Source organism: Geospiza fortis, unplaced genomic scaffold (genome assembly GCF_000277835.1).
Source record: "Geospiza fortis unplaced genomic scaffold, GeoFor_1.0 scaffold443, whole genome shotgun sequence".
Lineage (NCBI taxonomy): Eukaryota > Metazoa > Chordata > Aves > Passeriformes > Thraupidae > Geospiza > Geospiza fortis.
Window position 1 is genome coordinate 5,201,133 of NW_005054335.1, and position 17,050 is coordinate 5,218,182.

Genomic DNA, 17,050 nt, shown 5'->3' on the forward strand with positions numbered 1-17,050 from the left:
TGATAATTTTTCTGAAAGTTTTCAGGCACAGACACCTGTGCAATCATTAAAAGAATTGGGTCCTCTGAAGAAAACACTCCCTTTTTCATTCTCCTGTCCTTCAGCACATCCCAGTAATTTTCTGTGTTTTGCAGATGTTTTCAGGCATCCAGCTTTGTTCCCTGTTAGTAGAATAATAGAGTTGCACAACCAGAGAACGATAACATGTCCAATGAGAATGAAATTCTGATATAAATAATACCAAGTTTAGTGTTCACTAACATACAGTACAACAAAATTTAAAATTACTGTTATTTCTGCTAAGATTGTTGTGTTTTATATAGGACATTGATTTCTCTGTTAAGTGAACCAGTGATCTATGAAAGCAAAGGAAATAAAGATGTGTTTGAAGGTGAGATTAAAAAAAAAAAGACCAAAACAAAGCAAAAAGGAAAGTCAGTGTTCATTTCACTGAGCATCTACTAGTCAATCATAATGTTTAGCTAAAGAGGAAACAAGTTTTCTAAGAAAGCTTGTGAAATTTTTTTACAGTTCCTGATTCTCCAATTGTGTATAGTGAAATTGTGTTGCATCTGAGATCAAAAAACCTAATCTGTGATGCATCAGGTTTTGATTCAGAGATATTTTACAAGCACTCTTAGTTAAGTATCTTTTTCAATGGCCTTCCAGTTTGTAATGTAGATGAGTATTTATTTCCATTGTTCAGACTGAATTTCCTGAAGTTTTACTGCTATGACTTACTCTTTTTTAATAAAAGATCAGAATTTTTACAGTCTTTCTTGAAACTGAGAAAATGTAAACTTAAGCAAAGCCCTGACTGTCCTGCAGCCTCCACTCACACCCCTCAATGCCTGAGACGCTGCTCGCTCTGCTGTGCGGTTTGTGAGACCACCGACAAATTCTGCTGGTGCAGTCTGGGTGTGCAGTAAGGATAATCATATCTCCAACTATGCTGATTCATGGAAATTGAGACTCTGCTGTTGATGGGCAGAAAAAGGAAATAATAAGGCAAGCGAATCTGAATTTGTATGTACAGCAAATTATGCGGTGAATTAATTCAGAGATGGAATTTCCTTCCTTAAGACTCTGTTTTCTCTGGGTTAGGGATATAAGGTGGAAAATAAAATGCCTGTTAGAATTCATAGCATCTTACATTATTAAGCCTAATAAAATAGTGATTAATTAATACAAAGTAACTCTTTCTCACTGCTTGGGTAGGCACTCATTTTGAACAGGCTGTTCATCCTATCCAGGACAGCCTGTGGCAGTGAAGAAAACACCAACACTTCAGCACCATATTCCAGAGTTGAAAAACACTGCTATTACCGTAATTTTAAAAATATAGTAAATAAATTATGAGTGAAAAGATCACCAAAAGAGGTCTAGTAATTAATTTTGAGAATTCCAAAGTAGTAATTAGTATGTTGTTGTTTTGTTTTGGTTTTTTTTTAATATTTCTCTATAAAATATTTTTTTTTAATTTTGTAAAAATGTGCCTCAGGATTGGGGTTTATATTTTAATACCTGAAGATTTTATTTTTTTGCCTAGAGGTGTTGTACCTCTGAGATATTTAGAAGCATTTAAAAAGCCTCAGGAACAGTTCAATGCAGTGCAGTGATGACCTCTGCACCCTCTGTTAGTGGCATCTGGTAGTAGCTTCACTGAGTTAGCTTCAGCTGAGCAATAAACTCTTTGCTGTGGGGCCAAGATCAGTTCTTGCTTCTCATTTTAAGCTTTGTAAGATCTCATTACCCCCAAACTCCTGCATTTTTCCTGATTCTCAAAAATTTTTAGTCAAAAGCCTACCTCTTCCTTGCTCTTCACCAACATTTTATGATACCTTACATAAACGTGGAACTCTTGAGGTTGTAAATTGTACATTCATAACCCTCCTCACTGGGGTAGGAGAAGTAGGAAAAAAATTTCTAAAAGTAGTTTGAAACAAAGGATATCTCAGTGTGTCAGTGGCAGCTCGTTGCACTGTCTTGTGAGGCTTTACAGCTTCCTCTTTGTTACATGAATAGTAGGATGCTCTGAACCACAGGCGAGGAACTAATTGTATTACTTTCTCTGCACAGGTCAAGCAAGGGCAGTACAGGCAGTTGCATCTAATTTTTTCTACCTGGAATAAAACATGGCCAATAGAATAGCATTTGGAAACATTTTCCTACAAGAAAATGTCCGAGTCATTTCTAAATGAAAAATAATAAGGCTTTTTCTTACTAACTAGTGAGCTTATATTGTATTGTGGGCTAAAATACAAGTCCTTAGCAGTCAATATTATTTTAGGCCTGATGCTACCACTTTTGCTGACATTCAGCATCAGGAACACCAGTGTGTTTTGCATAATCGCAGTACGCGATGATCCTTTAAACCGCGGATTACCGTAGGTTAAAAACACCTGGTCCTGTATTATCTCCTGTGTTGGCTGGTGGCTGGTTGTCGTGTGGCTTTGGTTAGTCTTTGTTGCGTAACTGCGCTAGAGAAATGTAAAGGTCAATCTGAAGTTAGCAATGCTTTGCTTAGGAGTGAGCCACAGATGCAAGGACGCCTCTCGTAATTATTTCCTATTTGTTTTCCACTAGTTTTAAGGATTCCTCTAAGATGTTTATTCTCCCAGAGCATTTTTGTGAAGTACTTTGGTTGATAGCGTTTTAAAAGTGTTTGTGGTAATTTTACTTGTAGATCACAGTGGGAATGATGTATTGAATTCAGTGGTTCCTTGTGGTAATTCCAGATTACTGAAAAGGAATTCCAGATTGCTGAAAAGGAATCTAGCACAGTGAAAAGTATTACAGAAATTAAAAATGACAGGAGAAATTGGGGAATTTTTGCCCAATATGGTGAGTACTGTCATATGGTGAACAAAAATACATACAGCCTGAATAAAACAGAACATTTTTAGCAGTTAGTGGTCACATTTATTGCAAGACTGAAAATGTGTAAGACACAAATCACATTGTGGTACACAGGGAATAATTTTTATAGTCTGTTTCATAGAGTTTCGGAGTACCTGTTAGAGGTACATTGCCAACTTCTCTCTTCTCTCAAATGATAGTTAAATCTAATCTCTCCAGGTGCCTCTTGGAATAAATAATTTTGAAACTGGGAATTCTCATGCTGTTCTCAATCCTATGCTGCTTTTCCTTTAGTGTGTTTTACAGTTACAGATAATAATTGATATTCTCTGATGAGCACTCTGTAAACTTAGGACTATTCACTTCCAAGGTAGACATGAAAAAAAGGGAATTTATAAAAGCTAGATCTTTGTGATTTTTTAGCCTGGAGAAAGAAGGGTTTTGGTGTGACATAAGTGTGTCCTTTCAGTACCTGAAGGGAGTCTATAAGAAAGATGGATAGAGACTATTTTCAAGGACATGTAGTGACAGAACAAGGTGGAATGGCTTCAGACTGAAAGAGGTTTAGATTAGATATTAAAAGAATTATTTTTATTGTGAAGTTGATGAGGCTCTTGCACAGTTTGCCCAGAGAAGCTGTGTGGATGCCCCCTCCCTGGAAGTGGGGACCCACAGGCTGTGTGGAGCTCTGAGGAGCCTGGTCTAGTGGAAGATGTCCCTGCCTATGGCACAGGAGTTGTAAGTGGATGATCTTTAATGTCCCTTTCACCCCAAGCCAATCTATGATTTTATGATAATTTGGTAATACATGAAGCAGTCTCTGAAATCTAATGCAATCCATATTCTCTGTGCGAGTCTAGCAAAAACTAGGCTCGTCATTCTGAAATATTTTGTGGCCAGTTAACTATTATTTTTGCTGATTACTGTGAACCTGTACCAAGATGAGGGTGTGTTGCATGTCAGGAGGCTGGTATCAGTGTGATGGAAGTGGCCTGGAAGTCAGTGTTGAGGTGTTGTGCTGGTGGTGTGTCCATGCCATGTCCTCTGCACCAGGCCCCATTGTGACTGAGGGACAGAGCAGAGGGATAGCTGTGGAGCTACTGCTGCCTCTAGTCTTCTAGAAACTATGATGAGTCTATGGGTAACTGCTATTGGTTGGTTTCTCTACCTCTCCAAATCAATTTTAGTCGACCAGATCATGTGCTTTAACAGAGTAATAGATTACACATTGGGTTCAGGCTTTTTTGAGTATCCATTTCAGTTCTTTTACTACTTAAGAACAGCTTTCTTTGACTATTTAACATTTAAGATTTATCATAATTTGCTTAAAATCTGGTATATATGGCTGTGCCCTGGAAATCTTCCATCAGGATAGATAGTCTATGTAATGGGTGCATTTACTCCACATTTTCATCACAGATACTAGAGTTATGAGTCCATCCTTCTACCACATTGTATCAAGCATGATTAGTATTCTAACAGTGTTAGAGGGGAGCCTTTAGATCCTTCTAGAGCAAAAGTGGTGAAATGCAGTACCCCTTTCTATTACTATGCAAATTGCAGCTATTTTTTCTAACATTTCTTAGCTAGCTCTGAAAGAATATAGACTGTGAGGTTGTAAAAATGCATGAAAGTTCAACTAAGTGGCTGAAGGTTTTTATGTTATCTAATTATTGTTTCTATTTTTTTGCTTCGATGCTTTTTTCCTTTTCCTGTAATTTTATTCCAGCACAGTAATGGTATCAGTACATTTGAAAAGAGATACTGACATTTAATATATCTATTAAGTATTTGGCTTTCCATTTGGACAGAAATTTTAGGAAAACTGTTGCATTGATAAAGCACTTCTGGTTGGCACAAGACATTGTTTTTATCTATATAAAAGCTCAAAGAGGTTTTGACAGGAGTCTGAATAAATCTGCTCAGTGCCACACATGCCCACCTTTCAGTGTGTGATATCCCATGGACTGCTAGGCCATTGAGAAGGAAGGCACATAATGAAATGTGTTAATTACAGTATCTTTGCTAACTATGAATATGCTGAATGAGTTAAAGCAACAATAATTTATTCAGTAATAACAAAATCTGCTGGTCAAGTTGGTGGCATGGTGGAGACTATTTTGTAATATTTTACCACATTACATCAAACATTCTCTTTCTTCCTTTTTTCCTAGGTTTTACTGGGACTTAATCATGCTCATAATGATGGTTGGAAACCTTGTCATTATACCAGTCGGAATCACATTCTTCACAGAACAAACAACAACACCATGGATTATTTTCAATGTGGCATCAGATACTGTTTTTCTATTGGACTTGATAATGAATTTTAGAACTGGGACTGTAAATGAAGACAGCTCTGAAATAATACTGGACCCTAAAATCATTAAGATGAATTACTTAAAAAGCTGGTTTGTGGTTGACTTCATCTCATCAATACCAGTGGATTATATCTTTCTCATTGTAGAAAAAGGAATGGATTCAGAGGTTTACAAGACAGCAAGAGCGCTTCGTATTGTGAGATTTACAAAAATCCTCAGCCTGTTACGTTTATTGCGCCTTTCAAGACTGATAAGATACATACACCAGTGGGAAGAGGTAAGAATTACATGGTCATAACATCATTCACTAAGATCTTACTGCTACCCAACACTGGTCAATCTCTGTGAAGAGCTGCACCAGAACAAGAATGTAACACAGCTTTACCTCACTACTTGGTGTAATTACAAACACATGCTAGTGGCAAGGCATTTTTGGACACAACCAGCACAGAGTAACCATCTTCTCTCTGCTAATGGCAGAGACCAAAATGTGTTCTGTGTTGGTACAATACACATGGATGGACTCCTAATGATGTTACAAAATGTCCAAAATATCAGAATAAGGTGCTAGAAAGGAATACTAGAAATTTTGACAAGCGCCTAAACCTGCACTAGAGTTTGATGACTAGCACTTAAATTTATTAAGACTCTTGTAGTCACAGAGAACTTAAACTTGTTTATATTTTTCTATTTTATAAGAAATTGAAACCATCTACCATTGAGTAGATTTCCTCAGAATGCTCGTTGTTTGAAGGCTGTATGTAGGCTGAATATCATAAATACCAGCCTTCTTTATGAAAAATGGGCAGTTCAAATGTCGAGTCACTGTCTTCTAAACTGTCAACTCCATTTGATGTTATACTCCATTTGATGTTATACTACCTTTCAATTTGGCATAGTGACTTTTCCAGGAAATTATGCCATTCCCCACTTTGGCATACTCATGGCTGGGAAATGCTCAATGCATTGGCACGTTCCACCATTTTGTTTCTTGCCTGTCCTCATTTCTGTATTTCTGAATATCATCATGTGTTTTAGACCGAAGTGCTAAAGCCATAGGAAAAATAATTGCTGTTTTCTAAACCTTTCTTGCAGTAAGCATAAGGAGAATTATTTTGTAGAGCATTATTATGGAAGTAGTATTAAAATTGATTTCCATAAATTTATTCACCTATGTGATAAAATTTATTTAATTAAGTTAATATTGAAGGATGATTAGGTACTATTTTTGGTGCTTTCCCTGCTGGTTATCTCTAGTATAATATGCACTTTCTGGTTTAAGAGGAACCTAAAAGCAGAGCCATCTCAAATAAAGTCAGATTACAATTTAAAATGGCATCATGCCGGATGATGCTAAATATCAAAAGTCTAAAAAATTTATAGTAGTCTCTCAAAAAGTTCCTGAAATAGGTCATTATTTTTTATTACTCTGTTTGGTAAAGCTACTTCTTTTTGCCTCTCTGTAAAGCACTGAAAAGATGTTTTTGTACAGAAATAGAGCACTGTAATTTTTGTACTATATTCAACTAAGGCAAATGATTAAGCATATTTTGCAGTTCTACCATAAAGCTGTGCTTTTGTCGCCTCTGTGCTTCACAGAGAGACAACCTTCTGAAATGAATTCAATGACATTGTTTTCTGGCAGCTTTAGTTAGTCACTTGCCACTGTAAAGGCCTACTAGGCAGAGAAATAAATTGCTTTCTCCCCCCCTTTCTGTCAGTTGTCAAACAGAAATCAGGTAATCTAAATAAAAATATTTGAATTGGTCACTAAATGGGACTAAAAGTGACCAGAGTATGTGGTCCAAATCAGCAGTAGCTGCTGTTTGGTCCGTTTAGCTAATGGCTGCTTGATTGCAACTTCAGCTTTAATTCCACTAGTAAAATTTGTGAAATAAGTTCACAGGAAGGTAAAAGGGAATCTAAAGGTAGAGGTTTTTTTTTTTCTTTTTTGGGGGGTTATTTTGAGCCTGTAATAAAGCAGCAAAAAGTTTGTTGGCTGATTTTGAAAAAAATAATCACATGTGAGAACAGAGAGAATATATAGTCTGAATCAGGCTTTGATAAACCCCAAAATGAAATGCGTGAAAGAAAAAAGGTAGGTTTTTTTGTTTGTTTCTTTGTTTTTATTTTTGTTTAGCATTTTACAGGGACCAGAAATGCAGAAGGTCATGGGTTTTCATATATGCTTCCTGGAAAATGTGTGTTACAATATCTTAATGTTTTAAAACAGACAGACAAACCAAGTGGTTGGGGATGACATTTGCTGAATTACTGGGAAACAATAACTAGATTATCCCATGGGGTAGTCAGCGAGACTGCTGCTGGTTTTAATGTTCTCTGTATGTGTGTGTTCGCACATGGACAACAAGGAGCAACTGTTAACTAATTTTTATGGCACAGAACTGGAGCCTGTTTGTGTGTATTAATAGTTTTTGTGTATGAGCTGACATGTTGGTTTTAAATGTGGTGCAGATAAATCTGAAATATATGTATTTGGTTCCAGAATTTTATAACCATTATGTCAAAAATATTGAGAGGACAGCCAGCAAACTCAATCTTCATAATGTGCCAAGAGAATACTTGGATAGCTGTTATCCATGGATAACTGATGTATGAACAACCCAAGCTGTATGATAAGGCAGTTATCCCTGTATTTCTACATACTCAAATAAAAAAGGCAGGCTGACATTGTTTGAGCTTTTCTTCATATCACATATGTGGAATTCAGGTGGTTGGTATCCTGAACCTTAAGATGAGCAAAAATTTAAAAGATTCTTATGTGACACTGGTGAAACATGGTTCCTCTTCTTTATTTCCACATCATTTAAGTCAATTAAATTAAGATCAAGCTGCCAGCAGACACCTAAAGTAATATTGATGTAAATAATGTATGCATTACAGAAGCTTTCTCCTCATTAAGTGTTATGGAACAGATATAGCCTGTGGTGGAATATATATGAAAACTGACTGATACATTCATATCAGTCTGATGCTAATTATTTACCTACATGAATGGCTCAGTGGAAATGGGAAGAAACACTTCAAGAAAGGGACAGGAGATGTGTGGGCAGGAAATAAATATACTGAATATGCAAATTCACACTTCCCTGAAACTGCTTTTTAGCTACAAATTGTAATATTACAGTCCTTTAGACTTAGATATTGAAAATAGATCATATATTTACTTAAATTATATGCAAGAAAAAAAATCGATATTTAAATTGATGATTACAGAAATTATAATTTTGCACTAATTTCTGACAGGGGGCTTGTTTTGAAATTTTTTAAAATTTACATTCCTAAAAGTACTGAGCAGGAGATCCTGGACCTAATTCATATTTCCTTTAAGTTTTATCTTTAAATTATCCTTTAACTTCTGTCTTTTTAATGTTTTTTTACTTAGGCTTACATGCAACTAGTAGATTATTCTTGGTTAAATATGCTCCTAGATCAGTGAACAATTAAAATAAAAGATACAAACAATTAAATACATTGTTCCATGCCAAATGATATGCCACTTTGCTTTGCCACTAGTATTATTTGCCTATGATACTAGTTTACTGGTTCTTTAAAATTACAATATTTCCCGAAAGCTGCATAAAACCCAGACTTCAATAGCTTTGCTTACAGCTATTCTAAACACAGACAAGACCTAGTAAATCTACAAGTAAGTAGAAGTCATTCTTCCAAAAATGTGCCCTAAGTATTTTTTGTTCTGGGATGTCTGATTATGTAGAACTAGAAGCCTTTTTAAAGAGAATCAATGCTTATTGCACGTTGTATAATAAAAGTTATATTCTGAAAAAAAATCACATGGCAAAATCTGCAAAAAATGTGAATTGCAGCCATGTCTTATTTTGGTTCAACTTCTACTGAAATCTGGTTTTCAATTTGCCAGACCTTTTTGTGTTTCATGAACCTACCTGAGTATCAATGTCAGCTCTAGTTGTTGATAAAGCTCTGGTGTTTAATGAAACACACTCCTGAGCATATCACACCAACATACCATATTCCAAATTTGCTGGTTTATTTCTGATATTCACAGTAATGCAGGTTCAGAAGAGTGCACAAGTAAAAGCTTCCTGGAATGCTAAGACTTACTAAAGTGCTCAAAAATTAAGAGTGTGAGAGCTTTGCCAAATCAGGTCCTGCATTAAAGATTTCATCTGTTGCTCCCATGCTACCAGCCCTGATGATCAGAGACCACCACTAGGTGTCCTCTCCTTGTTGTTCTGTTTGTTGACAGTGGTACAAAAACACACATTATGTGTCTCTGTGATGAACCATTATTATTTCCTAAATAAAATTATTGTAAAGGAAGACTTACCCAGACAACAGAAAAAACTTCTACTTCAGTAGCCTGCTGTTTCTGTGGTAGGTACACAGATGACTTTTTTTTCCGCTACAAGAAAACCAAGCAACTTTTTCTTTCATCTCAAGCCAGATGGGAATTCAAGGCTTTTTTCTCTCCTCTTGATCACTGACTTTTTGTGTGGGAAGAGAGAGATGATGGATTAGGTGGGTACTTGGTAGTGTTGGTTGAAAACACTTATCTTTACTGACTGGATTATTAATTTATTTTTATTTTATTTTAACAGGACTCTGTCTACAAGGCATGGGGCTTTCCTATCGATGATGTTTTACAGTTTAACTTTTTTTAATTAATAGCCATGTGGAAATGGAAGGTGGCATATTTTACTTTCTTTTTATTCTATTTTAACGCCTGTTGTCCAAGGAGGTATTTTAAAGAACATTTTTTAGGCCCCATATAGTTGTGTCAATTAGTTAGTTACTGCAAATAAGCACATCAGTACAGGTTGAGTGGCAATTTTGAAGTAGAGTAGCTGAAAGTGGGACACTTTTTTATTGCCTTTTAGAGGTACATGAACCAAATACATGGTTCATGGTTGTCTGTCTCTTAAGGACTAAGGGGAGGATATTTGTTAAGTAACTTGAGGGAAAAGAGGCACAAAGTCTGTGAATTCTGCAGCAAAGACTCTGTATTGATGTCTTCTGCCTTCCTACCATCAAGAAGGTGAAAGTAGGAGGTAGGAGAATATCCCCATTTCTAGAGGAAGGGAAACAGAAACACAAGCATTCCCCTTTTTTTGTATAAATTAGTGAATTTGTGTTCTCCCATATGAAGCCTATGACTGGGGCCATATCCAGGTTTGCTTGAGGGTTCCTCTTTGCTCTGCAGCATTCCCTGTGAGATCATGATGACCAGCTGTGGTCAGTAAGTTCTTGGCATGTGCCGACCAGCACCATTTCTATTTAATCTACAGGGGAAAAACCCCAAACATGCTGTTTGGCTGCATTTTGAATTGAAAAATCTAGGAGTGCTCTTTGCTCAGCATCGCTGTAGTAGACGAGCCTCTCCAGCTTTATCAGAGCAGAGGGCTGCTCAGCCCTGTTCCACTGAGGGAATGTGTTGTGCTAGCTGCCAGTTCATTCCTGGGTGAGACTTGCAGTGCTGGTATTCCTCCCTAATTCCATTGGGATGTTGGCTCATGGATATTCTGTCTCAATGACACCAAGGTCTTTAATCTTCACAGAGATGGAATCTGGACTACTAGCCCTTTTTTTCCCACTTAAAATTAGAGGGTGTAAAGGCATTTTCTTTGAGACTGTTGAGGCTATGTCTTGATAATGTAGTTCTGGTTTGCTAAATAGAATTTGCATATGTGGATAGAACTGAAGGTAAGTTACATAAATTAGGAGGTAAGATACCTAAATTTTAACATAAAGTGCTATACAAAATAAGTAAATGTGTGAATAATTTTTTTTTTTCATCACTCTCATGAATATATGTAAGCCACAGGGCTTTTAATTTTTTTCTTCCTTGACATGTAACTTACAAGGCTATTCTCTGTTTTGCTGAACAGGGCACCTAATATAATCTTTACATAACAGGTAGTGTTCCAAATGGGAAATTATGATGGATCTCATTTCATGTAAACCTTTTTGTCTACATGAAATTGTGCATATTTTAACATTAGGTGGATAAATTGTGTTCAGTTGTGTAATATTTTGTAAGGAAAAATTTCAAGTTAAATTATTTGTTTGAGAAATGTATGTACCATTGCAGTTAAAGCATACATCCATAAACATCTCTGACAAAAACTCAAGATTTTTTTTTTTCACTCTTTTGAATTCCGTGCAACTGTAGGTAGACACTGAGTATTCTGGTTTTTAATATCCTACTTTATGGTCTAGGCATAATCACTTTCATAGAAAGAATAATCCATTCCCCTAGAGAGTAAATAGGAAGTGTAATGAGTGTAAAGTTTCTTGCTTCATCATTCTACCCCCTTTTTAAGACTGTGCGAACTGAGCTGCCTTTCTTCTGTGCCTACGCCAGGAGAGTAATTGTGTGGTGGTGATGCTTTCCCTGGGAGATAAACCAGGGAAATGTAGAACATAGCCTGAGATAAATTTCCCTGAACTGGATGATAATATTTTCTTCTTTATGTAAGTGTTTGCCTGGCTTCCATGGTAATGTTCTTGGGGGACTTGGCTGTAGACCCAAGAAGGCAGGCTCACCCTTGCAGTAACATTTATAGATAATGCCAGTCAATCAGTTTTGAAAATTATCAGAGCAGTGTCAGCATGTCTTTGACACTTAAGTATAACACAGATTTTTAGCAGATTATTTTTTTAAGTCTAACTCATTGTTCACTATTTTTAAGCCATTCTGGCATTAATGATTTTTTTTTGCGCTTGCTAGAGGTTGCACACACTATCTGTGGCTGCAGATTTATTTAAAAAAAGCCTTGTTCTTCCATCTTAAACTTTTAGCCGAAGCAGAAAACCCACTTAGCTGTGCAGGGTAATGGCCTGCTGGATACACCCCGTTTCAGGCAAGGGGGGAGGTCAGGAATGTTCAGTCCTCTTGCAAGACAGAGCTGCTGGCTGCTCCCCACGGCATCCTGCTCCCTCGCTGGAGCTGAGCGGCTGTCGGAGGAGGTGATGACAGCCAAAGAGCTTTTTGGGCAGCGCACGGTTGGGATCACGGTTCGCCATTCGGACACTGCGATACTGCAGGGTCCTTCCCACACTGAGTGCATGGATTACAAGCTCCCACATTGATTCTTGCAGTAGTGAGACAGAGAGGGAACATGTGAATGGGATTTTTCAGTTCTTTTCAAATTTATTTTTAAAAAATCAAAAATTGTACAGATTTCACAAGAATGACAATTGTTGTTTTGTTCCTTGCAGGCTAAACACAATTCATTCAGGTATCTCTGCAATTCATATTAATAGTAACCAGTACAGAATTGCTGTTTAATTTAAATTATTTAACAACAGTAATTGAACTAAAAATATTACCACCTTGTCACTAATGCCATGTAGAATCCTTTCCTTCTTCGTTTTTTCTCATAATACCTATGGAACTTTGTGAGTAAAGAAGTCAGTTGTTCTCTTTGTGCAGCTGCTAGGGAAGAAATAGTTAGGGATATTTTATGGTCATTTTATGCTGCCTTAAAAATAATTAATTGTAAAATAAATTTTTGAAACACACATTTGAAGGCAGGTTGCTAGTCCACTAGTGGTAGAATATGGCCAGCTAACAGCTGAAATGGGAGGCATATAACCCATGGTAATAATTCTTAATACAGTATATATTGATGTGTCTATTAAAGAAAGCCAGAAGATGTCCTTACAGTGCATCATTACTATTTGAAATCTGAAAAATAAATTTTACAGTAAAAAATTAATTAGAAAAGTGTATGTGTAGAAAGTGGAAATGAAAAATTTTAACATTTTCCTAACATTTGCCTTCAAAGGGGCATTTTAATTTTTAAATTAAGTAATCATTTATTAAAGGGTGAAAAGATAATTCATTAGATTTCAATTTAATACAATTCTATGTATATATTCTATTTAATATATTCTACTTTGAGAAGAAAATTGTCAGTTGAAATGAACAGCTTTTAAAAAGAAAATAACAAGCCCACCGCTGTATTCTCTTGGTTCTCTTATGTGCAGAACACTGTGCAGGTGAAATTTTGGGGGATTTTGTAGGAGAGGTCTGGTTATCTCAGAAAGGTCTGAGAGGCAGAAAGTGGAGATATCTGTAGAACTTGTGTTGGGCTGTGCTGGTCAGACCATCCATACACTGTTGCTTTTATTTATTTATTCTCCCAGTGAGTCATTTCCCTGAGCTCATATGGGCATTCTATTGAACAAATTAGGACTGAAATGATACAGAATTCACTGCATGTCAATAGGTCGAGGATCATGTTCTGAATTTGATCAGATTTGACAACCTTCTAATACAGTAAAATACCTGTAACATTACTCTTTTAAGTAGGTTTCTGTTGTCATGGCTCCCATTGAGGACAGTGGAATGTACTTTAACAGTTAATTGGGAAGAAGGGTCTGTTTTGAAAGGGTAAAATGGCCTAAATTTACCATTTAGAGAGTAAGATGCAAATGCATAAACTTATTTAGAGAGGGTTAGAGAGCTGAAATGGCAGTGTAGAGCAATTTGGCTCTACCATTTGTACGTTATATTAAATGAATTATTTCTAACCTGAACCTCATGGAGTTTATTCCAAATAACAAGTATTATCCCACATGTGTATGACTGAAATGTAGTTGTGACCTGGAAAAAACAGGGAGATCACCTAATTCAGAGACTTTTAGAGCTCCTTGCTTCCAAGTAGAAATGACTGCTGTGGTTGAACTGTTAATCTCTCCTCACTACACTGCACTGGAAAGATGTCGGAGACATTTTTTGTGAAAAATCCTTTCCTTAGGATTTTTCCTCCTGAGAAGTTGAGAGGCCTCAGGAACAAAATGTAAACATTGATTATCTGCTGCTGTGGAATGCAACAGGTGCATCTGTGATTGGTCCATGTTGGATGTTTGTAATTAATGGCCAATCACAGCCCAGCTGGCTCGGACAGAGAGCCGAGCCATAAACCTTTGTTATCATTCCTTCCTATTCTATTCTTAGCTAGCCTTCTGATGAAACCTTTTCTTCTATTCTTTTAGTATAGTTTTAATGTAATGTATATAATAAAATAATAAATCAAGCCTCCTGAAACATGGAGTCAGATCCTCGTCTCTTCCCCAATCCAAGAACCCCTGTGAACACTGTCACAGAAAGATGCTCTATTTCTCATCATTTTCTCCTTTCTTAACCCAGACAGGTGTTTTGCTGTCATCTTTCCATGTATTTAAGCTCATAACATTTTGTTTGTTACTTTTTTATCTTCTTAAAGAACATCTTTTTTCCCATCCTCTCTTTCAGAACCAATGGGCTTAACTGTACATCTGCTTAACTTAGTACAGTGTCTTTTAGTTGCACTTCCCTTCTTTCCAGTGAATGTTCCAACTTGTTCTTGACCTGGCAGAAGCTGCTGCCATGTGGTGTATTGGTGTAATTTCTGTCTAGGGGTTTGTGACAAAACTGTATGCAATACCTGCAATCCTGCTTTGAATCCAAATGGATTGTCCCAGATGAGCAGCTGTGGGAGTGGAGCCCTGTATATGCATGAGGGGAACCCATCTCTAAAATAAATGAGTGTCTGAAGGCTAATTATGATGTAACTGCTGTAATCTTTGCCAGAACCATGGACCTTTTTCAATTGAGCTGCCTGTAGAAGAGAGAAAGATGTGACTATCAACCCTCCCCCACCCAAAAAAAACCCAAATGCAACCAAAAACCAACCAAACCCCCCACACCAAACAAAAACAAAATAGAGAAAACCCTAGAAAACAGCACAAATCTAGAACGTGAGAGAACATTGGTAGTTCAGACAAGTGTGTATGTACATATTTCTGTGAATTTGTCTTCAAGGGTGAAGGTTCCTAACCTTCACCGCACCTTTCAAAGGCAGCACTTTACTCTGTACCTCTGAAAAGAAAATAAATCTACCTACAATTTTTATCTCTCTGGATCAATTCTCCTTGCATCATGTACTCAGTTTACCTGAAGTGACTGCCAGTATTCAAAGATTCATGACAAACAGGCAGTCCTGTATCTCAACTAAAAACTGTAAGTTTCACTGTTGAGTTGATACATCTGTTCATACTGTAAAGATAGTGGCGTACAACATTTATGGCCAAAACTTGAACCTGGAAAGCAAATATTGCTGCGCATAATTTAAAATTAATGTCTTTTCAAGAGTACCTTCCTGTGGGATTTCCAAAGGACATTATTGAAAACCATATAGTAGTTCTCATCAGAATGATCGATTTTTCCCTTAACCAAAGACATGAATTATGTCTTCATTTGCCTCAAAAATAGCTAGGCATCCCACATGAGAATTGTTTCCTAGCTGGGGAAATATAATGTCAGATATGTTTTAAAAAGGAAATGGAAAAAAAATGCATCTGAAATGTAGTTCCAACAGGCAAGAGGTAACTTCTACAACTCTGCCTTGTTTTGATTACCTGCCTTCAAAACTCTGCCTTATTTTGATTAAAACTTCTAGCAGAAGATTTAAAATACTGAACCCAAACAAGTAACTTGAATTTTTCTTGCAAGGACTTTCAAATTAATTAAGCAAAACACTGTTTTATCTCCAGCATCAATCATTTAAATACTTTTTTTCCTATCATTTACTCATTTTGCCCAGGGCAAAATCAACCTCTACCACAAAGGTGTTTTTTTCTTTTTTCCTATGTGTCAGTTTTGATAACTTAATACACAGATTAGCCCACTTTGGATATATATTTATGTTTCTGATAACACTTGCATATCACAAATGCCTATATTTCTTGATCTTTTAAAATAATTTGTAAAAATCAGTCTTTTTTGGAGCATTTTTGTTGGGTGTAGTAACTGCAAGGCACAAGAAATGAGAGTGTAAGAGGTTTGTATGATTAGAATGAATATCAACACTGTAACCTTTTTCATTGAAGTAAATAATTGAAGAGATCTCTTATTTATCTTATTTTAAAAACAATTGCAAGAGAAATTCCAGTAGAACTTCATGTACTTTCTTCCTTTTCATTTTACTTTCCCATTGTTTCTCTTATGGGAGATGTCTATGGATACCTTTACACTTTGTGCAAAGTGAACATGGTTCTGAAAAAACAGCTGAAGACCTGAAATCTGCAGCTAAATTGTAATTTTAAAACTACAGATCTGTGTTAACCTAGTTAGAGCTAAGAATTTAAAATTGTTATAACAGTACATCAGGGCATTATTTATTATAGACACTATTTTTATTTAAGCTCTCAAGACTCAAGTAGTGAATTGGTTTCTTTCTCATAGGTTTGAACAGATAATGAAAGAAAGATGGTCAGTTCAATATTTAGTTTGTGAATTCAGCACTGAAATATGAAAAGAAGCATATATAGTTAAAGTTTTGTTTTCATTGTGAATTATTTGAGTACTGAAGTCTGTTTCTCTCCTCATTTAAAAATATCCACGTGAGTCATGATCATGGTTCCATGGATTTCTCGCTTCTTCCTTTAAACATTTGGGTTTTTGTTGTTGCTTTCTTTGTTGATGTTTTTTTCCTGATGTGATAAATAACATAATAATCTCTAGAAGTAGTGATTATCAGCTCATTTAGAATTAGAAAATTTAGCCCAGTGGTAGATTTTCATCTGAGTAGTGCAAAAAAATTCCCCACCAATTAAAAAATAGTATATTTTTGCTGAGTCATAACAGAGGTATGGCTTGAGATATTTAAAGTTGGAATTGCAGGGTTATTATACATACATAAGGAGTCTCCCTTTGCTTCATCTTTTTTGATCTTTTGACCTAAGGTTCTTGAAGCAGCAATGCACTTCTAGCTTTGTGCTCCAGTGCTAAAATACTTCAAAATTTTAATACTGTATTAACCCTTATGCATCTTACACCTTGGGAAGGTGAGAGGACAGGGAAAATAGAAAAATCTGATAAG

The 17,050-nt window shown here is 36.2% G+C and overlaps 1 protein-coding gene across 1 annotated transcript in view; it reads left to right on the forward strand.

The window, feature by feature from the left end:
• Nucleotides 1–5,037: 5,037 nt before the first annotated feature.
• The window catches only part of HCN1 (hyperpolarization activated cyclic nucleotide gated potassium channel 1), a 165,679-nt gene continuing 153,666 nt past the window's right edge, over nt 5,038–17,050 (forward strand). The window contains exon 1 of the mRNA XM_031057831.1: nt 5,038–5,457. Within this exon, the coding sequence (XP_030913691.1) occupies nt 5,053–5,457 (405 nt within the window). The 5' untranslated portion in view covers nt 5,038–5,052. The remainder of the gene's footprint in view (nt 5,458–17,050) is intronic.